Below are 27,551 nucleotides of genomic sequence, written 5' to 3'. Positions count from 1 at the left end.
TAGCCATAAGAAATAAGGCTGCTACTTGCAGCGAAGGATTAAGACCAATCACCAGATTAAGAAGCCAAGCAACTAGAAGCCACACACCCTGCAAACACTGTCCCAGGCTAGAGATCCGGGATCAATCCTTGTGTTGGGTCACATGGGGAAATTTTCAGTAACACAAACTTGCACACACACAATTAAAAATGTATATGTATATATGCACAGATAAACATATACATCTCTTTATATGTTATATATACACATATACCATTTTTATTTCATTTATTTATTTATTCATTTATTTTTAAACTTTTTTTTAGGTTCAGGGATACATGTGCTGGTTTGTGATACAGGTAAATTGCATATCACAGGGGTCTGTTGTATAGATTATTTTGCTACCCAGGTAATAAGCATAGTACCCAATACATAGTTTTTTGATCCTTATCCTCCTCTCTCCCTCTACCCTCAAGTAGGTCCCAGTGTCCATTGTTCCCTTCTTTGTGTCCACATGTACTCAATGCTTAGCTCCCACTTATAAGTGAGACTATGTGGTATTTGGTTTTCTATTCCTGTGTTAGTTTACCCAGGATAATGGCCTCCGGATCCATCCATGTTGCTTAAAAGGACATTATCTCTAGTCCTAGATGTACCATATGACCCAGCCATCCCACTACTGGGAGATGTAGAACTAGATGTAGAACTAGATGCAGAACTAGATGTAGATGTAGAACTAGATGTAGAACTAGACGTACCATATGACCCAGCCATCCCACTACTGGGTATATACCCAAAGGATTATAAATTATTCTACTACAAAGACACATGCACACGTATGTTTATTGCGGCACTATTCACAATAGCTAAGACTTGGAATCAACCCAAATGTCCATCAGTGACAAACTGGATTAAGAAAATGTGGCACATATACACCATGGAATACTATGCAGCCATAAAAAAGGATGAGTTTGCATCCTTTGTAGGGACATGGATGCAGCTGGAAACCATCATTCTTAGCAAACTATCACAAGAAGAGAAAACCAAACACCGCATGTTCTCACTCATAGGTGGGAACTGAACAATGAGTTCACTTGGACTCGGGAAGGGGAACATCACATACTGGGGCCTATCATGGGGAGGGGGGAGGGGGGAGGGATTGCATTGGGGAGTTATACCTGATATAAATGATGAATTGATGGGTGCTGACGAGTTGATGGGTGCAGCACACCAACATGGCACAAGTATACATATGTAACAAACCTGCACGTTATGCACATGGACCCTAGAACTTAAAGTATAATAATAAAAAAAAAAAGGACATTATCTCATTCTTATGGCCAAGGCAATCCTAAGCAAAAAGAACAAAGCTGGAGGCGTCACACTTTATGACTTCAAACTGTACTACAGAGGTATGGTCACCAAAAGAACACGGTACTGGTACAAGAGCAGACACATAGACCAATGGAGCAGAAAAGAGAACCCAGAAATAAGACCACACACCAATAACTATCTGATCTTTGAGAAACGTGACAAAAACAAGCAATGGGGAAATGACTCCATCTTCAATAAATGGTGCTGGGATAACTGGCTAACCATATGCAGAAGATTGAAACTGGACCCCTTCCTTATACCATATTATACAAATATTAACTCAAGATGGATTAAAAACTTAAATGTAAAACCCAAAACTATAAAAACCCTGGAAGATAACCTAGGCAATACCATTCAGGACATAGGCATGGGCAAAGATTTCATGACAAAGATGCCAAAAACAACTGCAACAAAAGCAAAAATTGACAAATGGGCTCTAATTATAGTAAAGAGCTTCTGTACAGCAAAAGAAACTATCAACAGACTAAAAAGACAACTTACAGAATGGGAGAAAAAATTTGCAAACTATGCATCTGACAAAGACCTAATATCCAGCATCTCTAAGGGACTTAAACAAACTTATAAGAAAAAAAAAAAAAAACTCCATTAAAAAGTAGGCAAATGATATGAACAGACATTTCTCAAAAGAAGACATACATGCAGCCAACAATCATATGAAAAAAAAAGCTCAACATCACTAATCATTAAAGAAATGCAAATCAAAACTACAATGAGATGTCATCTCACACCAGTCAGAATGCCTATTATTAAAAAGTTAAAAACAAAACGAAACAAAGCAAAGACAGATGCTGGTGAAGTTGTGGAGGAAAAGGAATGCTTTTACACTATTGGTGGGAGTGTAAACTAGTTCAACCATTGTGGAAGGCAGTGTGGTGATTCCTTAAAGACCTAAAGACAGAATTACTATTCAATCTTGCAATCCCATTACTGGGAATATGCCCAAAGGAGTATAAACTGTTCTATTATAAAGATACATGCATATGTAGGTTCACTGCAGCACTATTCACAATAGCAAAGACATGGAATCAACCTAAATGCCCATCAATGATAGACTGGATAAAGAAAATGTAGTACATATACACCATAGAATACCATGCAGCCACAAAAAAGAATAAGAGCATGTCCTTTGCAAGGACATGGATGGAGCTGGAGGGCATTTTCTTAGCAAACTTATGCAGGAATAGAAAAACCAGATTCTGCATGTTCTCAGTTATAAGTGGGAGCTAAATGATGAGAACACGTAGACACATAAAAGGAAACAACCCACACTGGGACCTATCAGTGGGTGAAGGATGGCAGAAGGGAGAGAACCAGGAAAAATAATTGATGTATTCTAGGTTTAACAGCTTAATACTTGGGTGATGAAATAATTTGTACAACCAACCCCCATGTCACATATTTACCTATGTAACAAACCTACATATCTTGCACATGTACCACACACACTATTTTATTTTTATTTTAAGTTCCAGGGTGCATATGCAGAATGTGCAGGTTTGTTACATAGGTAAATGTGTGCCATGGTGGTTTGCTGCACCTATCAACCTGTCACTGAGGTATCAATCCCAGCATGCATTAGTTATTTTTCCTAATGCTCTCCTTCCCCAACCCCACCTCCCTACCAGGCCCCAGTGTGTGTTGTTCCCCTCCCTGTGTCCATGTTATCTCATTGTTCAGTTCCCACTTATAAGTGAGAACATGCGGTCCACATACACGATTTTTAATATATACATACTCATTTATAATTTCAAAGTGTATCTATATAAATATAAACATATGTACATTTTTAGTAACCTGCAGTGATCACTTCAGTGAATTAAAACAAAACAAAACAAAATACCAGCAATAGTCTATTAAAGAAATCACTTTGACATTGGTAGGTCTCACACAATATACTACCTAGTAATTCCAAAACCTAGCTGGTTATCAGAATCATTAAGCTTTTAAAAACTATACATTCCTAAGTCATGCCTAAGACCTTTTGATTCCAAATCTCTGAGACTTTTGATTCCAAATCTCTGAGACTGAAGTCCAGGAATCTGTATATTAAAACACAAAACAACGACCTGATGACTTAAGTTAGGAAACTGCTGGTTTACCAATATAAAATGCAAGTCCCGACGCTGAAGGACAGTGTTAGAATCAGGGTGCAAAGCAGATGTTACTATTTGTACCACGCCTGTGTCCCAGATAAAGACAATTTCAGAAGTATCTTTTTTTTTTCTTTCTGAGACGGAGTCTTGTTCTGTCACCCGGGCTGGAGAGCAGTGGTGCGATCTCGGCTCACTGCAACCTCCACCTCCTGGGTTCAAGTAATTCTCCTGCCTCAGCCTCCTGAGTAGCTGGGATTACAGGCACATGACACCATGCCCAGTTATTTATTTATTTATTTATTTATTTATTGTATTTTTAGTAGGGACAGGGTATCACCATGTTGGCCAGGCTTGTCTTGAACACCTGACCTCGTGATCCACCCGCCTTGGCCTCCCAAAGTGCTGGGATTGTAGGCGTGAGCTACCGCGCCCAGTCCAGAAGTATCCTTAGAATCAGTAATAACAGGAAACTAATATGTCCCAGTAGCTGTTCTCTTCTCAGATGTGCCCAGGTGTGCCACTCTCCAGGTAAAGGTGTAAAGTGATCAAGAAAGCATATTTTTATGGGTGTAGTATCAGTATCTACTTCTTCAAGAAATTTACCCACACTGGGTTCCTATTGCCCCAAAATGCTGGGCGAGACATCTTCCATGTTGAAGTCCTGCTTATTAAATATCTCACAGTAACAAAATCCTATGGTGATCTTTATGAATATAATTTTGTGGAAAGAAAGAGTGAAGTGTAGGAGCCAGGCAGATGGATTAAAATCCTAGCTCTAACACTTACTAGCCGTGTGCCATTGTTTCTTCAGTTTCCTGAGCTTTAGATTCTTTGTCTGTAAAATGGGGATAACAATGCCTAGTACTCATAGTTATTCTGAGGACTGGAGAACATCATATTTGCAAAGCACCTGCACACACTCAATAATTAATGGTAGTAGTTGCTGCTATTTTTATTAAAATAATCTGCTTAGTCTCAACTGCATATACCATCACCACTGTGGCTGATTGCGCAAAGGCTTTCTTGGGATTTTATAAAACCCATCTAGACCCACAAAGAAGAAAATCAAATTATTCCCTCCACTAGTTTTGTGACGGTATTTACACAACCTCTTCAGAAGGCGTAAGATGCTCAAGGGAATAATTATCATCAATCTTAGTATTTTACAAAATATTCCTTAGATAAATATTTCACCACTGCTTAACATTTATGATAAAAATTAAATCCAGATAGTTGACTCAAGTTCAGTTTCTCAAGTGCATGTCAAGTCTAACTCACTTTTGATGAAATGGAATATTCATCACAAATATGTCCTTTGTAGACATAAAACCTGCACAATCTAGAAGCATGCTTCTGATGTCCTTGTCATGTGAAATCCAAGAAAAAAAATTTTAACTTGCTTTTAAAAAAAGAATTTTTGTATTTCTTTAGTCTTCTAGGGCATCTTGAAATGTCAAGTACAAGCCTTATAAAATATTATAAATGTCCAGACTTAAGTTTACCTTGAAAATAGTGAATACTAATATTAGCTAAAATCACATTTTTATAGAGAAATGCTTCATATGAATTAATATCCATGACAATTCTCTGCAGTCAAATATTATTTTTTCCACTTTACCACTGAGGAAAGTGAGGCTTGGAAACATGAAGTAATCCATGTCTTGCCTATTCTTCCTAGTTTTCCTGGGGACCACCCTGGTGTCTAGGGTAGGGACTGAGAAATCCACCATATATTAGAGGAGCTCAAAGATCACAGGATAGGTTCTGAGGTCACAGATACCAAGAAAAGAAGAGGAAGGAGATGAGAGCAGAAACAAGATTTACAGTGCAATGAAAGATGAGACAAAAATGCTTTCTTCTGGAATGACCTCAATGTACTTGGCTATGAAATATGAACTTGCACTATTGCTTTTTAAAGTGTGGTCCTGTACTCTACTGGCTGCCTAGCAAGAGGCTGCAACTTGTTCAATCAAGAAGTCCAGTTTTTACCGGACTTGCTTATGGCCTCAGGCTCAGAGTTGAATAAGAGCTACCTCTAAGAGTCAAAGATTCCCCTTGGGAAAAGCCAGAATAAGCTAGAAACATCAGAAGAAAAGATGTTTCATCTTCTCCTTTTTATTATTTGTTAAGATCTCTCTCCTTCTAGGTTAAATTCAGGGGTACTATTGGTTTCAGCTCCAGGAAAGGGATGCTAACCTTTCCCTAAGCTTTCAGTCGAGGCGATGGCACCTGGTTTGCACTTTAAGTTTGTGCCTGTCAATAAGAGAAGACAAAGATTTGGCCAGGTGTTGTGGCTCGTGCTTGTAATCCCAGCACTTTGGGAGGCTGAGGCAGGAGAATTGCTTGAAGCCAGGTGTTTGAGACCACCCTGGGCAAAATAACAAGACCCCCATCTCTACAAAAACAAAAAAGTTAGCCAGACAAGGTGGTGCAAACCTGCAGTCCCAGCTACCTGGTAGGCTGAGGTGGGAGGATCACTTGAGCCCAGGAGTTTGAGGCTGCAGTGAGTCATGATTGCACCACTGCACTCCAGCCTGGGCCACAGAGCAAGACCTTATCTGTAAAAATTAAAATTAAAATAAGTAAATAAAAAAAGGAAAAGATAGAAAAGGAAGAAAAATGAGCAGTAAGGAATAGCCCACCACCCCTACTGCACACCACACTCACGTACTCCTTACACTGTCCAAGGAGCTAAAAGCACCCATTGAACATCATTGAAAATGTTTGTTGCAGTTTCCTTCTCCTTTCCCTAGAGTAGGCTTTACTCACACAGGACTGGGGAAATAAAGGCACAGTAACATTAAGTGATTTCAGTGCTCAGAGTGGAGGAAAATAAAAAATTTTGCCTTCCTGAATTTCTGGACAGCGAAGCCTGACTGGGGGGTTTTCTGGAAGTGTCTTCTCAGTCATTTCAGCAGTAAGTTTCATCATCCTGCGTTTGCTCTCTGTCTGTTCTAAGCCATGGTTGTTATTGTTGTTGTAATTTTTTTCCCCCAAACGTAGCTTTGCCTTTTAGAATGGCCTGAGGTGGAGCAGGAATAATTGCAAGGTGTTTGTGCTTACTCTATAAACAGCACCTCCTCTCCCACTGCCAAACCAGGGAGAGCTGGCCCTCCAAGGCAGCATGTCTTCTGGGGTGCTTTGTGTCCAAGGTCTGTTTCCCACCATGAAAGTTGCCCTGGGCCTCCTACCTTACAATCCTGCCCAGTAATTATTAATATCTAACCATGTTAGAACTTTACTATCCTTTAGCCCTCAGATCAGTTGACTGAACAGATCAGAGCCACCTAAATAGCCATTTGTAATCCATCCTTCATTTCTTCTTTCCTTCTCTACTGTCTCTGAGAAGATCCTTTTGCTTTTCTGGCCCCAGTGAATAGCCATGCTCTTATCCCTTCCTTCCATCTCCTCTAGGTAAATAGTCTACAAACTGTCTCCCTCTGCCACTGAAGTTCTCTCTTCTTCTGGATTCTTCCCTGTAGGCAGTAATGAACAACTCTGTCCAGGCTGAGTGTAGTACACGGCATATTATATGTGCTCAATTAAGAAATGGCTGATTGATAAAAAAAATGTGGTCCTTCCCTCAAGCAAGGCAGCCATGTTACATAATTTCAGGGGCACCATTTTGTTTTATTCTGTGTGAATGGCATCCCCTCCTATTGCACATTGAAATGATATTGCCTTCAAATATCTCTCCTAAAAGAATCATCACAGGATTCATAAAATCTTTTCTTTAAACATGGCCCTATAAAGAATGAGTATCCTCAGAAATCTAGTTTGGAAAAGCAAGCCCACTTCCATCTAATATGTTTTCAAAGTAAGAATCAGACATACTCTAAAAGTTTGACTTCCAGATTGGAAGAGAAAGTAAAATAAAATCCAAGTACAGATATCTTATCACTTTATTACAGCTCTAAGACTTTTAATCCTATAGAGGAACACACATTTGGAGGGATAGCAAAATATTTATCAAAAGTCTGTGTTGGTATATTGGTGTTAAAAGAAAGAATTCCAAAACCAAATGATTCAAACACTAATCCAACATGTTTGATTTGTGAGTTCTTTGCCAAGATTGGACTTCATGCACAGATAAATCAAATAAACTCACCAAACTAAATCTTTAGAATTGCCATTTTCAGAACTTCAGGAATCACGAAGGAATCCAGGTGTGTAACCACACAGGATCTTAGCCTATGCCCTTTGCCAAAATATATAAATATTTCTAGACGTTCCTTCCACATGTACAAGAATGCTACATAAATCTAACTGTTACAGAATGCCTTCTTCAGATACATTCACCTAAACATGTTTCACGGACTAAGTAATTCCATTTGATGAACAGAGACTACACTGAGATTTTACGCAAACGAAAGTTTGGTGTTAAAAAAAAGCGGGGTGGAAGTAGAAGGGTTGCACATCTACATTCTATAGAAAAAAAACAAGAACAATTTCACTATTCTTGAACAGTATAGCTACCCTGAGCTAAAAGCAAGCCTTGTTTGAGTAGAGAAGTGAGTGCTCAAGTCAATTGTTTGCTAACCTAGTAAGTTTGACCAAAAACACCAGTGAACACCAGATGTGTTGTCCTTCATTGGCTTGGATCTAAGTGGTTACCACTGTATATAATCCAGTCTTGAGGAAAACTGTGGAGCTGCTCACATGTCTAAATCGGTGACAGTTTAAGGAAGATCAGCCTCTGTGTCCCTTGCTGAAAATTTAATGACTTCCTATTGCCTTCATGTTAAAGTTCAAAATCCTTAGTTGGAAAAAATAGATGATTTAAGTGAATTTATGCTTACCTCTCTAACTTCATCTCTTAACAATCGCCCCACACCTAAGTACGTGTGCACATGCATTCAACACACACACACAATCACTCTAATCTCCTGCCATACTAAATGAAACACAATATTGGAAATGCCCCACCTTCCCTCACCTCTCTCTCTTTGTATATGCTGTCCCCTCTGCTTGCAATAGTTTTCCTTTCCTTGTTCACCTGGCTGACTTCTATCTTTCAATCGAGACTCGGCCTAGATGGTACATCCTCTGAGAAGCCTTCTTCCAGGCTCCAAATCTAGCTTGGTTATCCATTCTTTGTGTTTTCACAGGGCTCTGCTCTCATTATAGCATGTAATAAAAGTTTCTTATTTAGTTATATTTCTTCCCAATAAACTATAAACTCTTTGAGAACAAGAACTCAAACCTGGTTCAGTAAAACCTTATCGACTAAACAAATACCAGATGTTAGTGTATCCCTTTCCTGAACATCTTTACACTTTATTGTACTGCTGTCCACTTGAACAGATGAAAAGAACCAATAATTGAACTATATTAAGTAAATGGAGATTGCCATGTAAGCGATACTATAGAAAGCCATTCTATTTAAATTTCAATTCATATGGTTCTTTATTTCCTTTACATTTATGCCTCAAGGATTTGAAAGCACTGGAGAAACCTACTAAACCAATGCACACAATAAACTATATTCAGCTTGTGGGAGCACTCGGAAAGGGATGTGCTAATTTGGGAAGGTTTGATGAAAGTTCCTAGGGTTTGACGAAGTAATGAACATAGAAGATGTCAGTGAAGGGAAATAGATGCAGGATAGGTGAAATATACATAAACAGGAGAAACCAAAAAGCAAAAACTGGCTTGACTCCCTTACATAGAAGCCAGTCAGCAATAAGAGTGACCTGGTGAAAAGTCTACTTTGCTAAAAACCAACCTTGGGCAAGACCTTACCCTCTGGCCTGGTGAGCCATCACGTCCTGGTGAACCAACGCCTCCTGGGATACCCTATGTAGAACGGGGACAAAAAAGAGTCAGGTTCACAGGAATGAGTCATCTGCTCACCCAGCTTCTCTGAAATAGATGAAGGCCTCCAAACAAACCTAAGAGCATAATGGTGAACCCTTTGTAACCTACAATTCAGACTTAGAAGTTATTCATGGGCAAAGAATGTTCCCTGTCAGAGCTCACCTGAGGAACATCAGTGTGACTCTCAAAAGCGGCTTAGGGTAAGTGAATACAGGCAAACAGTCTTTAATATGGAAAACACTTACCAAGATCACAATTGACTTCAGAAGATCCAGCTTTTTTTTCCCCCTTGGCAAAGGTGTAGACTGAGAGCAATAGACTTAAAAAATAAAAATATTACCTGTGGACCTGGAAGGCCAGTATCTCCTTTCTCTCCTTTATCTCCTGGCATTCCCTGAATATCCAAAAGTATACAGAGTTAAGTTCACATAGGGAAATTCTTAGCATTTTCTTTTCCCTCTCTCATTATTTAAATATTTTCCACAGTAAATTGTGTTCGCACTAACATCTAAACAGAATATTTATATCCTTTTTTTTTTGAGATGGAGTCTTGCTCTTGTTGCCCAGACTGGAGTACAGTGACATGATCTTGGCTCACTGCAACCTCTGCCTCCCAGGTCCAAGCTATTCTCCTGCCTCAGCCTCCGAGTAGCTGGGATTACAGATGCCCGCCACCACATCCGGCTAATTTTTGTACTTTACTAGTAGAGATGGGGTTTCATCATGTTGGCCAGGCTGGTCTCAAGTTCCTGATTTCAGGTGATCTGCCTGCCTTAGCCTCCCAAAGCTCTAGGATTACAGGCATGAGCCATTGCACCCAGCCAACAGAATATATCTCACTTTCCACATATGTTATACCATTTATGTAAACATTCCTATGGAGCTGAACATTTATATACCAGGACAGTTTTAACATAGAATATACAGTCCAATATGGTGAGGCCAATACTGTAAATACATGGAGGGCAGACTTGAACATTTCAGTATTATTCACAGCCAGCTTGGATTTTACAATCTCATAACTATGTAGATTTGTTTTGTTTTGTTTTGGCTAGAACATACTTAAATGGAATATAAGAAGGGAAAAGCAAACACAGAATCTGGCATGTAGTAAGACCTCAACCAATGTTTATTATTAGTAGTAATTACACAAATTGGCACATTAATGCTTTCTAAAATGTAAAAATAACACTGTAGGAGAAACTTCTCAGCTAGGCAGACACAATCATATGTGCAGAAAGATTGCCAAAAATTGTGCTTAAAAGGATCTGGTTGCTTCCAACATGAATTAAACAGATTGGTTTTATTCTTAACTGTAGATCCCTATAGGAAGATTAATGAAGATTAGTGAATGGAATTAAATTTTTTTCAATGGTACAAAATGACTTTCCAAAGAAATGCAGCTATATAAAGTATATCGTCTAAATATCTAAAACTCTCACTCTCCATAAACTGCACTTCAATGTCATCTGAGATAAGGATCATGAATAAATGGCTTTTATTAATTTATATCAGCAGTTACTACACATAATGAAAAAACTTAAATTTGTGTAATATTTGTTACTTTCTGGATGTTTTCACATCCATTAAGAATTTAGTTAAGAGAGAAAAAGGGCTATACATGCTAAGCTTTGTTCTTCCTCTATAGACACAATGCTTGTAGATGGACCTACCTCCAGTAAGTATGCATGTACTTATTTGTTAAAAGACCTTCACCATTGAACAAAAAATGGCTAAGGGCACAACTAGTGAAATTACACTCTATCATTATTTTCAAAGGGACTGATATTCATTATTAAGACACAGAAGACAAAAGTTCATTCTTTGTAACTGCATGGAAAAGAGACAACAATAAAATCCATCTGAATGTTTGAACACAACTCACGGGCATTCCTTGAATGGACAGACCACTTGGTCCTTGGGGTCCAGGTGGACCCTGAGGTCCTGGCAGACCAACTTCACCCCGAGGGCCATCTGGTCCCTGGAAGGCAACAGAGAAGTATCATCCTAAAAGTAAGTTAGACTCTCTGACATCTAAAAAATACTTCTGCTTAGGACAATTATAATTTGTTTTCTTATATAGTTTTTCCTAAGATAGGAAATACTCAGGATAACAAGACATCAGGCTTCAAATGATTTACCTTCCAGGCAAAATGTCATCAGTAAACCATAAGAGTAAACACACAGGGATTTACTTTTTGCTGCTACTTTTTTATTATCATTACTACTTTTGCTTCTGTAAATAAGAGTGCTATGCCAATTATGTAAGTAATGAGACCCCCCACACTCCATAATAAATTTATAAGTGCTTCAAGACCACCCTCCTAGTCTGGGAAGGTTCACACCATCCAGATGAACTACATTCTCTCTGTCTTCACTACTGTCAACCACCTACCTCAGGGGGATTCCTCTGCATTTATTGAGAACTTTGCACCTAGCCTCTGCTTTCTTCCTTACTTTGATGCTGCCATCACACCATAACTCCTTCAATGTCCACTGAATGACCTTCCCTAGGCTTAGTATTATTTTACTTCCTTTTTTATTTTTTGTTTTTTAGACAGAGTCTCATTCTGTTGTCCAGGCTGGATTGCAATGGCACAATCTCAGCTCACCACAACCTCCCGCTCCTAGATTCAAGTGATTCTCCTGCCTCAGCCTCCCGAGTAGCTAGGATTACAGACGTGTACCACCACACCTGGCTAATTTTTGTATTTTTAGTAGAGATGGGGTTTCACCATGTCGGCCAGGCTGATCTTGAACTCCTGACCTCAGGTGATCTGCCCAATTTGGCCTCCCAAAGTGCTGGGACTGCAGGCATGAGCCACCATACCCAGCCTATTTTACTTCCTTTCTTTTCAGGATCAGACATCCCTTTCACCCTTACTTCTGTTACCCTTACTTCTGTAGCTTGGACCTTGTTGCGGTTTAACTAAAACTAAACCACATAGGAAATCTTAGACCCAGAAAAACCTACCTATCCTCAACCTCTTCTGTTTCATTTTGTGAATTCAACTAAAGCTGTTCTTCTATTAAATTGGATCTCCAACATCTGGGTATCATCTTAGATGTGAGATTGGTGAACTCATTAGTTGGGACAAAGAACACAAGAAAAAAAAAGCCTTTGTGGGGGTAAAGTGTGGGTAGATAATGAGTGCAGACTAAGACTTGTTAAGATTTAGGTGCATCGCCGGGCGCGGTGGCTCAAGCCTGTAATCCCAGCACTTGGGAGGCCGAGACGGGCGGATCACGAGGTCAGGAGATCGAGACCATCCTGGCTAACACGGTGAAACCCCGTCTCTACTAAAAAATACAAAAAACTAGCCGGGCGAGGTGGCGGGCGCCTTTAGTCCCAGCTACTCAGGAGGCTGAGGCAGGAGAATGGCGTAAACCCGGGAGGCGGAGCTTGCAGTGAGCTGAGATCTGGCCACTGCACTCCAGCCTGGGCGACAGAGCGAGACTCCGTCTCAAAAAAAAAAAAAAAAAAAAAGATTTAGGTGCATCGGATGAACCACATGGAAATGTCCAGCAGGCCAATGAGTAAGGCAAGGTCTGTGCTGGCATGGATTTTGGAGTACTTGAAAATATATTTATAGGTGAGGTTATTAAAGAGAATGTATTGAGTGAGTGAAACAGAATGTAGATAAAAATGAGATGATAATCAGGTAGAAGGGAAAGGAAGAGAAACCTGGGGAAGAATCTGAAATGAAAAAGCCTGAGAATTAGGAAGAGGCTGAAGACGGAGTGGTATTATGGTACAGAAATGGCTAAAGGAGGAGAAATTTTCAAACAAAGAAGTGCTTGATTGTGTTAAATTTTGTAGAGACCTCAAGAAAAATTAAACCCTAATCCATGGAACTGGTAACAAGCAAGTAATTGGGAACTTTTATGAGAGAATTTTCATAGGACTCCCAGAGGAAGAGGAAGCATGTATGGGTTGAGAATTCTCTGGGAGGTGAGCATGTGAAAGCACTGAGTGGTAACTATTCTTATAAGGAGCATGGCATAAGAAGAAGGAAGAGGGAGAGAGCGGGATTTTTAAAAATACAATGGAGGTGGCAAGGAGGCAATTTTTATGTATTACTTAGTATTTATAATGGTTTAATAATATATCATTTTAATATATAATAGTTTAATAATATATTATTTATTTATTTATTTATTTATTTTTGAGATGGAGTCTTGTTCTGTCTTGCCCAGGCTGGAGTGCAGTGGTGCGATCTCTGCTCACTGCAGCCTCTGCCTCCCAGGTTCAAGCAATTCTCCTGTCTCAGCCTCCCGAGTAGCTGGGACTATAGGTGCCCGTCACCACACCCAGCTACTTTTGTATTTTTAGTAGAGACAGGGTTTCACCTTGTTGGCCAGGCTGCTCTTGAACTCCTGACCTCAGGTGATCCACCTGCCTCGGCCTCCCAGAGTGCTGAGATTACAGGCATGAGCCACCGTGCCTGGCTGAGTTTAATAATACATTATCAAGAAATTGCAAATAGAGTAGAAGGGCAAAAAGTAGGGGGTCCCATTTTATCCTGTAAAATATGAGGCAAAAATTACTAGGAGAGACCAACAAGAGGGTTGCTTTGTCCTTCCAAATTCTTATTCTCTATTTGCTGCAACAAAATAAAAAATAATACATATTGAGGCCTTCCGTATGGAAGGTATCTATTCCTGCACTGTCCACATTGGTGGACATGTCAACATTCGTTGTCCAATAAGACTTTTTTTCAAAAACCACTACATACTTGGATCTGTGATTCATCAAAATCATCATACAGAAATAACTATATCAGTAGCAGTGCTATGGGAATGGATAATTGGAGGAAATGGGTAGGTCTTGGGATCACTAAACATCTACAAACTCATTTATCTTCATGATTAAAACAATCATCCAGTGATCATGTTAGAAAACACCGGGGTCATGCTGATAGAGGCATTGGAAGGAGGGAACTAGAGTCTATAGGAGCAGAGGGGCATTGCCTTTGGGTGAAACTGAGGAAGATCCAGGGCACCCTTGCTTGAGAGGAGGCCTCCAACTACTGCCCTTCCTACAGCACCATAAAAGATGGAGGCAAGTAAGATACAGCAAGTCCGTCCCAGCAAACAAAACAAACAAAAAAGGAGACATCTTATGGTCTGAATTTTGAATTGGGTAGTACCTGATTATCTTCAGCCTTCTTTCATTTACTTCTTTTTTATCCCAATATTTTCTTCTACCTTGCTTCATCTGTTTCCAATTTTATGGTAAAAAGCTTTGCAATGTTCTCCTCCCCATGAATAAATGCTATGTAAATTTAATAAAAAACCATATTGAGCAGTAAGTCAAGCAAGATGGATGGAGAGGAGAACATGTGGAGCAACATGGTGAAAATGAAATGGGAGTCAAGTTATAAAGGACCTTCAGTGCCTCAGCAAAGAGGGTGAATGGTATTCTGAAGGCAACAGCATGTGACTGCAGGTTTTTGAAGAGTATGATGTGATCCAGCATAGACTTTAAGGAAATTAATCTGGGGGCAGATGTGAAGAATCAATCGAAATGTTAAGCCACTTGGGACAGAAGACCAGTTAGAAGATTTGCCAAGAGCCGGAGAGAAGATGGGGAGGCCTGAAGTTCATTAGTGACTGGGCTTCTGCCAGTCCTCAGGATGCCTTTGTGCAAAGTAGAAAAACGTGTTCCTTGACATGGCTTGGCATGGCTTGGTCTCTTGGCGGGTGCCTTTGTACAGTGTACAACCTGAACCACCATATTTGATGGCCCTGGGCAGTAAGAATGAAAAACGGAGTTGTGTGTTTGATTATATATAGTGCAGTGGATAAGGAGGAATCCAAAACCTGAGAAATTACCTGGAAAGGACTGATGCCAAGTTGTGGTTCTGCATGATTCCTCTAAAGATACGCTTTTGTTGTAGGTAAAGGAGGAGAAGAATGTACAAATTCTGAGAGAACTACCTTGGAGACTAAACCACTCAGAACATTGACATTCTTATTTCTGACCCAGAAGCCTTTCTTTCCACTGAGTTATTAGATATTCTTTTGGATTAAAAAGCTCAGTCTCTTAAAATAAGGAAGAAGAGTTAGGCACAACTTTCATAAAAATATAAGGAAGTTTAGATTGCAAGAGTGAACTAAGTCCTATTTAATTCCAAAATGATGGCTATTTATGAGAGAGAGAGAGAGAGATGAGACAGAGAGAGAGAGAGAGAGAGATGGAGGAGACAGAGACAGAGAGAGAGAGAGAGAGAGAGGGAGAACATGCACATTACCTTTGGACCTGGTTCACCTTGCTGGCCCTTTGGTCCTCGGAGTCCCGGACCACCCTGGCAAACAGATGTTAAATATTAGCTCAAAGACAAATCTCAAAACAGTGTATTTCATTCATTTTCCTTAATAGTATGAATTAACTCATTATTATTTCATGTAAAGGCCAACACACTGTGTAATAGTATACATTCATCATGATCCTTCACTGGAAATTTACCACCCAGCCCCAGCCCTTTCATGGTTTTGGAAAACTTTCTTTGCCAAATCTTTTTTAAATATTGAAAAACTGTAAGATTTTATTTACTTAGTGATTATAGAAGACTACCATTACTAATGATCCAAAGAATACACAGTTAATCAAAATTATATATGTTATAAAACATATATATAACATATAAATCATAACTTTGAGATGATCCAATTAAATTGCAAAAAGCACATGAAAGTAGCAACAACCTAATTTTCTTTATTTACACAACAAAAGGACAATTAGTTTCATCTTTCTGAAAGTTGTCATTCATATTTCCCCTCAAAATTTTTGCCATATTAATGCCCTATCTAGACTATTATTCAATAGCAGTATTCTTTACATAGATTTATATCTACAAACATAGTATGTGTATACATGTTAAATATATATTCCCTGTATGTACATTCATATGTGTCTAAACACACGTGTGTATTTACTGAATATCTTAATTGACTATTTCACTTATTTTAAAAGCAAATACAGCATTACAGTAAATGAAAAAAAGTATCACTTGCTAAAACTATAAGGTAATCTTAGAAATCAATACACTGTAAATAGTGCTACTAAATTTAGCTAGATTCTGTTTCTATTGAAGTCTGTGAGCCAAGAGTTTGCTCTTTGATAAAAAGGGAGACAAATAAGTGTTAGGAGGACCATGTGGGCACCAGACAGAATTTATCTTTCACCTGAGCAGAAGGATTGAAAAATCCCTGAAAATGGACTAACTTTCTCCCTGTGTGATTCCAATTTATTTCATGCTGTGTCCAGGATTACTGAAAGGGATTCTGTACACCATTAGCAGAACACTGTATCGCTTAAGAAAACACTGGGTCAGGTGATCTTTAAAATTTCCTCGGCTTTTAAAAAAACCATTTACATGCACTCTTCCTTTTTATCAATTAGTTGCTCATCTTCCAGATTTTAAAAATACAATTATAAAATGTAATTTTATTCATGTGCATATGTATCTATAGAAAATACTGCCTATAGTATTACTGTATTATTTGCTGTGCATGTTTTAAATATGTGATGTCATGCTTTTTACATAGCTATGACTTCAACTTAATATGCTTTAGTGATTTTTTATTATAGCACACATAGATCTAATTCATTCTTGACTGTTGCATAGTTGTCTGAACCTTGGATATGTAAGAGTTTGTTTAGCCATTCTTTTATTATTGGAAATTTAAGTAGTTTGATTCCCACAATTTTCAGCCGTTTAAATAATGCTTCAGGCTGGGCGCACTGGCTCATGCCTGTAATCCCAGCACTTTGGGAGGCCGAGGCGGGTGGATCACTTAAGGTTAGGAGTTCGAGACCAGCCTGGCCAACATGGTGAAACCCCATCTCTACCAAAAATACAAAAATTAGCCAAGCATGGTGGCACAGGTCTGTAATCCCAGCTATTTGGGAGGTTAAGGCAGGAGAATCGCTTAAACCCAGGAGGCAGAGGTTGCAGTGAGCCGAGATCATGCCACTGCACCCCAGCCAAAATGACAGAGTGAGACTCGGTCTCAAAAAATAAAAAATTTAAAAAAATTTAAAATATGTTTCAATTGACATCCTTACATATCCCTTAAGTAAAACTTACTATTTCTCAGAAGAAGATACCAAGAATAGAATCATAAGTGAAAGTTGATAAATTTGCAGATATATTATCAGATTGCACTCTAAACTAACTGTGCCAGTTTATAGATCTGCCAACAGTTTAAGATAGGCCCTGTTTCCTTAAATCTTAATTAACCCTGAATATTTCCAAACTTTACATTTTTATCAACCAGATTGCTAAAGAAAAACCTTATTCTTTTTTTTTTTTTTTTTTTTTTTTTTTTGAGGCGGAGTCTCGCTCTGTCACCCAGGCTGGAGTGCAGTGGCACAATCTCGACTCACTGCAAGCTCCACCTCCCGGGTTCACGCCATTCTCCTGCCTCAGCCTCCCGAGTAGCTGGGACTACAGGCGCCTGCCACCTCACCCGGCTAATTTTTTGTATTTTTAGTAGAGATGGGGTTTCACCGTGTTAGCCAGGATGGTCTCGATCTCCTGACCTCGTGATCCGCCCACCTCGGCCTCCCAAAGTGCTGGGATTACAAGCATGAGCCACCTCGCCTGGCTGAAACACCTTATTCTTGTTCCAATTTTCATTTCCCTGAAAACTATTATGATTATGTATCTTTTTATAAGTTTATCTATTTGTATTTATTCTCACTGTGACCGTCTATTTATACACTTCACTCAGTTTTCTATTGGGTTATATGTCTTTTTCTCTTTAATGAGTAGAAATTCTTCATAAGAAGTCATAAATTGCTTGGTGATGGAAGTGCATTCTGAGAAATGTTTTGTTAGGCAATTTTGTCATTGTGTGAACGTTATGGAGTGTACTTACACAAACTCAGATGTTATATATACTTTTATTTGTAGATATTTTCTACATGGAAAACTAAACATCCCAGCACCATTACTGAATACCAATCATTTCTCTACTTGATCTGCAATGCTAACATCGAATGCCATATATCAGATTTCTATACATGCTCCATTATAGTTTTTCCTCCAGCGTGTCAGACACTATGGCTGGCTCCCTAAGAGCCTTTTCTGACCCCCTTCTCCATTTCATGCCTACGATAAAGGCCAAAAAAGACAGATACTTGTTGTCTCGGCTTTTCTTTGCAACCAGGAATAGTTGTGTTAAGCAGTTTTGGCCAATTTGATCAAGCAGCAGCAAACCTAAGAAAAGCAACATAGGAAGCTAGAGCAAGCACAAGTCCTTGATGAAGTTGTCTAGCAGCCTCATTTGCCTTCTTCAGATCATCTGCCTCTAAACCTTTTATTGAGCAAACAATAAATGTCCTATTGTCCTCGTAGTTTATACTACTGTGTTAGCTAAATTTTCTGTTTCTCGCAGCCTAGTCTATCTCAGTTAATATACCCAGTCTGTCACAACTTTTTGTTTTTGCATCTTAAATGATTTGTTTTCAACTGAAGATTTTATTCAAATATATATTCAAATCTATCTTCAACTGAAGACTTTATTCAAATAATAATAATCAAGACTGTTTATCTCACAGATATTCATGTCAGAGGCACCATGTCCAAAAGCCAGGAATCATTTTATACTTCTAACTTAATTTCCACCTCATCCTTAACTCTTGTCACTGGGCATGGGACAAGAATTCAAAAAATACTTGTGGATGAAAACAATCATTTTTTCAATAAGAGAGGGTTAGCCTTTGCAAAGAGAATATGATTCTTCTATCTAGGCCTTCCTACAGATCCTTTGGTTTTATTGATACATCATACTACTGTGAAATTCATGAATGAGAAAACAATCAAAGTATGTTCAATCGTCAAACAGAATTTATTACATATTGCTCAAGATACTATTTCTTAATTAGTTTATTATTATGCTTTATTTAGAATACAAAATTTCCTTGTTTGAAATTTTTGAAATATAAAATTTCAATTGCTTTTTTCTTATTTTACATCTTTTTTCCCCCTCCAAATCAAAGCTCAACCCTTCCCTTTCACATCTCTGCTCCTTCTCCTCATTAGAAAGTTTGCTGTTTAGGTCACAAATAAATATTTTATGACTTGTTTCAGCATATTACAGATGAAAAAACTTGAAAACCCTCCTGCTATAAACATGCATTAATGCTGGCTAAAACACTATTGTAATTAAGAACTCTATTCTTAAGAACGAAGAAGAAAAAAAAAATAAAAAACTATAGTACACATGTGAACTGAAAGTGTCCTCAGGAAGGCTGGGAAAGGTGGCTGAGACTTGCTCGAGAGTTTATGTTTTAGAGCTCACACAGGCAATAATAATAATCAAGACATCTAATTTGTGATGTTAACAACAGTATTAAAACACTGGGTAGTAAGAGCACATAAATTATTAAGAAGACGATCTAAGATGAAAGAATTCCAACCCATCACACTGGCAAAGAAGTATAGAAATACTGATTATTTTAAACTTTGTTAAGCTAAGTGTATCTGGTAAAAACTTCTGGGTCAACTATTAATAGAAAAGCCAGGGCTAATATCCAGAACCTATAACGAACTCAATCAAATTTACAAGAAAAAAACAAACAACCCCATCAAAAAGTGGGCAAAGGATATGAATAGATACTTCTCAAAAGAAGACATGCATACAGCCAACAGACACATGAAAAAATGCTCATCTTCACTCGCCATCAGAGAAATGCAAATCAAAACCACAATGAGATACCATCTCACACCAGTTAGAATGGCAATGATTAAAAAGTCAGGAAACAACAGGTGCTGGAGAGGATGTGGAGAAATAGGAACACTTTTACACTGTTGGTGGGACTGTAAACTAGTTCAACCATTGTGGAAGACAGTGTGGCAATTCCTCAAGGATCGAGAACTAGAAATACCATTTGACCCAGTCATCCCATTACTCGGGATATACCCAAAGGATTATAAGTCAGGCTGCTACAAAGACACATGCACATGTATGTTTACTGCGGCACTATTCACAATAGCAAAGACTTGGAATCAACCCAAACGTCCATCAGTGACAGACTGGATTAAGAAAATGTGGCACATATATACCATGGAATACTATGCAGCCATAAAAAAGGATGAGTTCGTGTCCTTTGTAGGGACATGGATGCAGCTGGAAACCATCATTCTCAGCAAACTATCGCAACACAGAAAACCAAATACCATATGTTCTCACTCATAGTTGGGAATCGAACAATGAGATCACTTGGACATGGGAAGGGGAGCATCACACACTGGGTCCTATTGTGGGGAGGGGGTGGGGGGAGGGATAGCATTAGGAGATATACCTAATGTAAATGATGAGTTGATGGGTGCAGCACACCAACATGGCACATGTATATATATATGTAACAAACCTGCACATTGTTCACATGTACCCTAGAACTTAAAGTATAATTTAAAATAAAAAAAAGAAAAGTAAAGTAAAAAAGAAAGTAACAACAAAAAGATAACCAAAACAAATCTACTATTTCATAGAAAAAAATGCAAGAAAAAGAAAAGCCATAGAGTATACTTTCCAAACTAGTGGAGGGGAAAAAGAGAATGCAATAAAAGCAAAAATTAAAGACAAAAATAAATACAATCTCAAGCAAGAAATATATACGTAATACAAATAAAAAAGCAAAAATTGAGAAATCAAGAAAAACCAAGAAAGTAAAATTAAGGTTGTGGATGTAAATCAGAATAGGTCAGTTATCACAACCAATAGAAATGGACTAAACTACAAAAGAAAGATTGTAAAACCGAATTAAAAGCAAAATCTTGGCATATGCTATTTAAAGAGAAATATCTAAAATATAAACATAAAGACATCAAAATGTTGCAAATAAACAATGAAGAAAATATATATGTTACAAATTAATATTTGTTAAGATTTGCCCATATATTTGCTATTTCTTTGGTCATAATTTCTTCTGGTATTATTTTTCTTTATTTTAAATTATGTCTTATGCATATTCCTTAGAGAGAATATTGGTGGTAAATTAATAGTTTTCGTTCTTCTGAAATATTTTTATTTCTGACATTGGAAATGTTTTCAAAAGATAGTTTTCAGTGAGGCACGGTGGCTCACGCCTGTAATCCCAGCACTTTGGGAGGTCAAGGTGGGCAGATCACCTGAGGTCAGGAGTTCAAGACCAGCCTGACAAACATGGAGAAACCCCGTCTCTGCTAAAAATTCAAAAAATTAGCCTGGCATGGTGGCACATGCCTGTAATCCCAGTTATTCGGGAGGCTGAGGCAGGAGAATCACTTGAACCTGGGAGGCAGAGGTTGCGGTGAGCCAAGATTGTGCCATTGCACTCCAGCCTGGGCAACAAGAGCTAAACTCTGTCTTAGAAAAAAAAAAAAAAGATAGTTTTCACAGTTGTACAGAAATTGCTAATTGTCCTCACATTCATTTCCACTGCTTCTTTGTAATAATATAATCCCCTGAGTTTTAACTAAACACATAACCATCCATCTAGGGACTTGATTTCTTGTAATCCTATGTAAGTAGGTATGACCTTATGACTAAGTGCTGGCTAATGGAATATGAGAGAAAGGGTGCTGCATATACCCTGGGTGTTGTTCTTAAATGAAAACCAAATGCTGTCCTCAACCATTTTCTCCCTTTCCAACTGGCTGGAATGAGAACATGCAAGTTAGACAAATTAGAAAATTAAAAAATTAGACAAAGAATCCAAAACACAAATATTGGAAGCATATTAATATTAGACAAATCAGACTTGAAGTAAAAAGCATTACTGAAGTTAAATGGTTTCATTTACAACGATTCACATAACAAGCCAATAGGAAGACAACAGTTGTAATTTTTTTAACATTTTAACATAATCTCAGGATACATAAAAAGTTCAAATTAAGCAGAATCAAGAAGTTCTTTGAAACTAATGAGAACAAAGGTACAACTTACCAGAATCTCTGGGACACAGCTAAGGCAGTGTTACAAGGAAAATTCATAGCACTACACACCCACATCAAAAAGTTAGAAGCATCTCAAATTAACAACCTAATATCACAACTGAGAGAATGAAAGAAGCAAGAGCAAACCAACCCCAAAACTAGCAGAAGACAAAAAATAACCAAGATCAGGGCTGAACTGAAGGAAATCAAGACATGAAAAAACATTCAAAAGACAACAAATCCAGTAGTTAGTTTTTTGAAAAAATTAGTAAGATAGATAAGCCACCAGCTAGACTAATAAAGCAGAAAAGAAGGAAGATCCAAATAAATCAATTGCAAACAACAAAGGGAATGTTAACCTGACCCCATAGAAATAAAAGTAACCATTAGAAACTACTACAAATACCTCTATGTACACATACTAGAAAACCTAGAGGAGATGGATAAACTCCTGGACACATATACCCTCCCAAGACTAAACCAGAAATAAATTGATTCCCTGAACAGACAATAACAAGGTCTGAAATTGAATCCATAATAAATAGTCTAGCAACCAAAAAAAGCCCAGGGCCAGAAGGATTCACAGTCAAATTCTACCAGATGTACAAAGAAGAGCTGGTAACATTCCTTTTGAAACTATTGCAAAAAATTGAGGAGGAATAACTCCTCCTCAACTCATTCTATGAGGTCAGTATCATCCTGATAGCAAAACCTGGAAGAGACACAACAACAGAAAACTTCAGGCTAATATCCTTGATGAACATCAATTCAAAATTCCTCAACAAAATACTTGCAAACTAAATTCAGCAGAACACCAAAAAGCTAATCCACCACAGTCAAGTAGGCTTCATCCCTGGGATGCTAGGTTGGCTCAACATACGCAAATCAATAAATGTGATTCATCACATAAACAGAACCAAAGACAAAAACCACATAACTATCTCAATAGATGCAAAAAAGGCTTTTGATAAAATTCAACATCCCTTCATGTTAAAAACTCTCAATAAAATAAAAAAAAAAACTCTCTTATTTTAAGGTATGTATTGAAGGAACATACCTTAAAATAAGAAGGACCATATATGACAAACCTGTAGCCAACATTATACTGAATGGGCAAAAGCTGGAAGCATTTCCTATTGAAAACCAGCACAAGACAAGGATGTTCTCTCTTACTACTCCTATTTAACATAGTATTGGAAGTCCTGGCCAGTGCAATCAGACAAGAGAAAGAAACAAAGGCATCCAAATAGGAAGACAGGGAGTCAAACTATCCCTGTTTGTAGATGACATGATTCTATATCTAGAAAACCCCATCATCTTAGCCCAAAAGCTCCTTCAGCTAATAAATAACTTTGGCAATGTTTCAGGATGTAAAATCAATGCACAAAGATCACTAACATCCCTATACACCAACAGCAGCCAAGCCAAGAGTCAAATCAAGAATGCAGTCCCATCCACAATTGCCACAAAAAGCATAAAATGCCTAGGAATACAGCTAACTAGGAAGCTGAAAGATCTCTCCATTGAGAATTATAACACTGCTCAAAGAAATCAGAGATGGCATAAACAAATGGAAGAACATTCCTTCCTCTTGGATAGGAAGGATTAATATTGTTTAAATGACCATACTCCCCAAAGCAATTTACTGAGTTAATGCTGCTCCTATCAAACTACCAATAACATTCTTTACGGAACTAGAAAAAAACTATTTTAAAATTCATGTGGAATCACAAAAGAGCCTGGATAGTCAAGGCAATCCTAAGTAAAAACAACAAAGCTGGAGCATCATGTTATGCAACTTCAAACTATACTATAGGGTTATGGTAAGCAAAACAGCATGGTACTGGTACAAGAACAGACACATAGACCAGTGGAATAGAATACAGAACCCAGAAATAAGACCACACACCTATGACCATCTGATTTTCAACAGAGCTGACAAAAACAAGCAATGGGGAAAGGACTCCCTATTCAATAAATGGTACTGGGATAACTGGCTAGCCATACACAGAAGATTGCAACTGGACCCCTTCCTTATACCACATACAAAAACTAACTCAAGATGGACTAAAGACTTAAATGTAAAACCCACAACTATAAAAACTCTGGAAGACAACCTAGGCAATACCATTCAGGACACAGGCACGAGCAAAGATTTCATGACACCAAAAGCAATCACAACAAAAGCAAAAATTGACAAATGGGCTCTAATTATACTAAAGAGCTTCGCACAGCGAAAGTAACTATCAACAGAGTAAACAGACAATCTACAGAATGGCAGAAAATTTTTGCAAACTGTGCATCTAACAAAGGTCTAATATCCAGCCTCTATTAGGAATTTAAACAAATTTATAAGAAAAAACCCAAACGATCCCATTAAAAAGTGAGCAAAGGACATAAACAGACACTTTTCAAAAGAAGACATACAAGTGGCCAAAAAGCATATGAAAAAAAGCTCAATATCACTGATCATGAGAGAAATGAAAATCAAAACCACAATAAAATACCATCTCACAGCAGTCAGAATGCCTATTTTTAAAACATAAAAAAATCACTCATGCAGGCAAGGTTGCGGAGAAAAGGGAACACTTATACACTGTTGGTGGGAGTATAAATTAGTTCAACCAATGTGAAAAGCAGTGTGGCGATCCCTCAAAGAGCTACAAACAGAACAACCATTCAACCCAGCAATCCCATTACTGGGTATATACTCAAAGGAATATAAACCATTCTATCATAAAGACACATACACACGAATGCTCACTGTAGCACTATTCACAATAGCAAAGACATGGAATCAACCTAAATGCCCATCAGTGACAGATAAAGAAAATGTGGTGCATATACATCATGGAACACTATGCAGCTATAAAAAAGATCAAGATCATGTCTTTTGTGGGAACATTTATGGAGCAGGAGGCCATTATCCTTAGGAAACTAACACAGAAACAGAAAACCAAATACCACATGATTTCACTTATAAGTGGGAGCTAAATGATAAGAACTCATGGACACAAGGAAGGGAACAACAGACACAGGGACCTACTTGAGGGTGGAGGATGGAAGGAGAGAAAGGATCAGAAAAATAGCCATTGAGTACTAGACTTGGTACTTGGGTGATGAAATAATCTGTACAACAAATCCTCATGACATGAGTTTACCTATCTATGTAACAAACCTTCGGATGTACCCCTGAACCTAAGGTAAAAGTTTAAGAAAGACAGAGAAAGTGGACAAAGCAGGTGTATGCAAATCTTACAGGTATAAGTAAAGTCCTGGTTTGAAATATTCACACTGAAAATTAATCATAGTAGCTTTAAGGGAAGATTTTGAGTATAGACTAGTATGAGACATCGTATGGCACAGTGGTGAGGAGCATCATCTCTAGGAGTCATGGAGACTGGGATTTGAAGCCCAGCTCCTCCGAGCTGTGTTCTTTAATCAAGTTACTTAACATCTCTGTGTCTCACTGTATTCCTACAATTAAGTGAGTAATAGCCATTTAGTACAGTAGACAACACATATTAGACACACACAAGTGATAGCTATTAATATTATTAAAGAACATTTAAGGCTGAACTCAGCAAGACTTACTGGTGGGCCCGCTGGTCCCAGAGCCACTTCATTGGTTTCAGTACAGGAGCAAGAATGAGGAAGGTCTGGACAAGACTCATCATCTCTCTGAAAAGAAACAAAAAAAGCACAACCATTAGCATACCAGTATATACAAATGGCTTTATTGGCTCAAAGAAAACAGTTTGATTTAAGATATTTTTAGACTTTCAAGCGCACATTACAAAGGCAGAGAATATTCACTCCCGATTGCAAAACATTTTCTGTAAAGAAAAATGAATGGGTACCTCCTGGTCACTGATAATCACTATTATCAATGGGTGTTGCTAAAACCAGCTTGGGAATCCAGGTGAGGAAAGACAATCAGAAGTGAGTGCAAAAAAAATTCTTGATTACTATTTAATTCTGTTGGTTGGAGTAATAGTACTCTGTGAACTAAAGGTCTTGAAAACTTTTTTATGCTATAATAATTTTTCTGTTTCAAAGGATAAAAGAATGCTTGTTGGAGTACTCAATCAAAACAACTATATCTGTACTAAAACAAAGAAAAATAAAATAAAATCAATGTTTAAACTCATCATCAATTCCTTATGACAGTTTCCACAACTGCTCACATTCTGTAGTTGAAAGTAAGAAAAACATCACAGTGTAGATCTAAGGCTCTGGAATAGGAGAACGTTTTTCTTCTCTCTTAGGGAATATTATTATCATGTGACATTACAAAATAGATTATTAGTGGAAGGCTGAATATATCTGAATGAGTTACTGGAATCTGTAGAGGAAGACAGAGCACCTGCTAACAGCTATTGAACAATTTATAAATATCCCATTTAGAACAGCAGCCAAAATGAGCTCAGCACTGGGATAAGATACTATAGAACTTCATGGAGTTCATCAGTCCCTTTGGATAGAGAAAAAATTAGTCATTATTTAAGACTTTGGGGGAAAATAAAATTAAAGCCAAATAGAACACAGATGACAGTTGAATTGCCAAATTGAAAATAATCTGAGTCTCTACAACATTCACAACAGAAACCCAAGAAAGGTTAAGCAAATGGCCTGTTACATGGTGTATATACTTTTCTCTAAATGTTGGACAACAGTAAAAGATTTCAATTCAAACCCCCTGTGAACACATCTGGCCTGAAATCTGGCCAGCTAGAGTGAAACATAAACCTAAGCATTCTGAAAGATCCCAAAATAAGGCTAATTACAGGCCACCTGTAGCCAGAGACTCAGTGATGGTTTTGCCAGTGCTGCTGACTGTTACTGCACCGTATCTTTTTACTATGGAATTTATGCCTCTTCAATGAGACAAGTAAAAAGAAAAGTAACGAGAAGGGTCCTTCCCAGAAAAAGTGGTGATCACATCTTTGCTTGATACAACAGAGGATTCTGAGTGTTTCTGCTGCTAATTTCCCATTTACCTGCCCTTTCGCATAACCTCAAGGTGTCTCTAATTTAATTTCTTCCAGGGTTTACTAGAAACTTATTTTGGTGAAGAAATAATAAGTTGCTTCCTTCTCAAATACAGACTGCCATAAATTTGGTGCTTGCAATAGATGTTGTGAGGTGATAAGTCTTAGCGATACGGTTTGGCTTCTTGATATAGTAAGTCTTACTGATACAGATTGGCTGTGTCCCCACCCAAATCTCATCTTGATATAGTTTCCATAATCCCCATGTGTCACAGGTAGGACCCAGTGGAGTGACTTTTTCAACTCAGTAACTTTTTCTTCAGTGCATAATGTAAGCCAGGTATGAA

General features: G+C 38.0%; 1 protein-coding gene across 1 annotated transcript in view; it reads right to left on the bottom strand.

Moving 5' to 3' along the window:
* Positions 1 to 27,551, bottom strand: part of COL14A1 (collagen type XIV alpha 1 chain) — a 250,092-nt gene that overhangs the window by 50,400 nt on the left and 172,141 nt on the right. Inside the window, exons 36-40 of the mRNA XM_023223077.1 lie at positions 25,808 to 25,894; positions 15,539 to 15,592; positions 11,170 to 11,265; positions 9,625 to 9,678; positions 9,210 to 9,263 (exon numbers count right to left, since the gene is read on the bottom strand). Coding sequence (XP_023078845.1) covers positions 9,210 to 9,263; positions 9,625 to 9,678; positions 11,170 to 11,265; positions 15,539 to 15,592; positions 25,808 to 25,894 — 345 coding nt within the window. The remainder of the gene's footprint in view (positions 1 to 9,209; positions 9,264 to 9,624; positions 9,679 to 11,169; positions 11,266 to 15,538; positions 15,593 to 25,807; positions 25,895 to 27,551) is intronic.

This window comes from Piliocolobus tephrosceles, chromosome 7, assembly GCF_002776525.5.
Source record: "Piliocolobus tephrosceles isolate RC106 chromosome 7, ASM277652v3, whole genome shotgun sequence".
Lineage (NCBI taxonomy): Eukaryota > Metazoa > Chordata > Mammalia > Primates > Cercopithecidae > Piliocolobus > Piliocolobus tephrosceles.
Note: the sequence above shows the minus strand (reverse complement) of the source record. Positions and strands in the feature narration are given on the sequence as shown.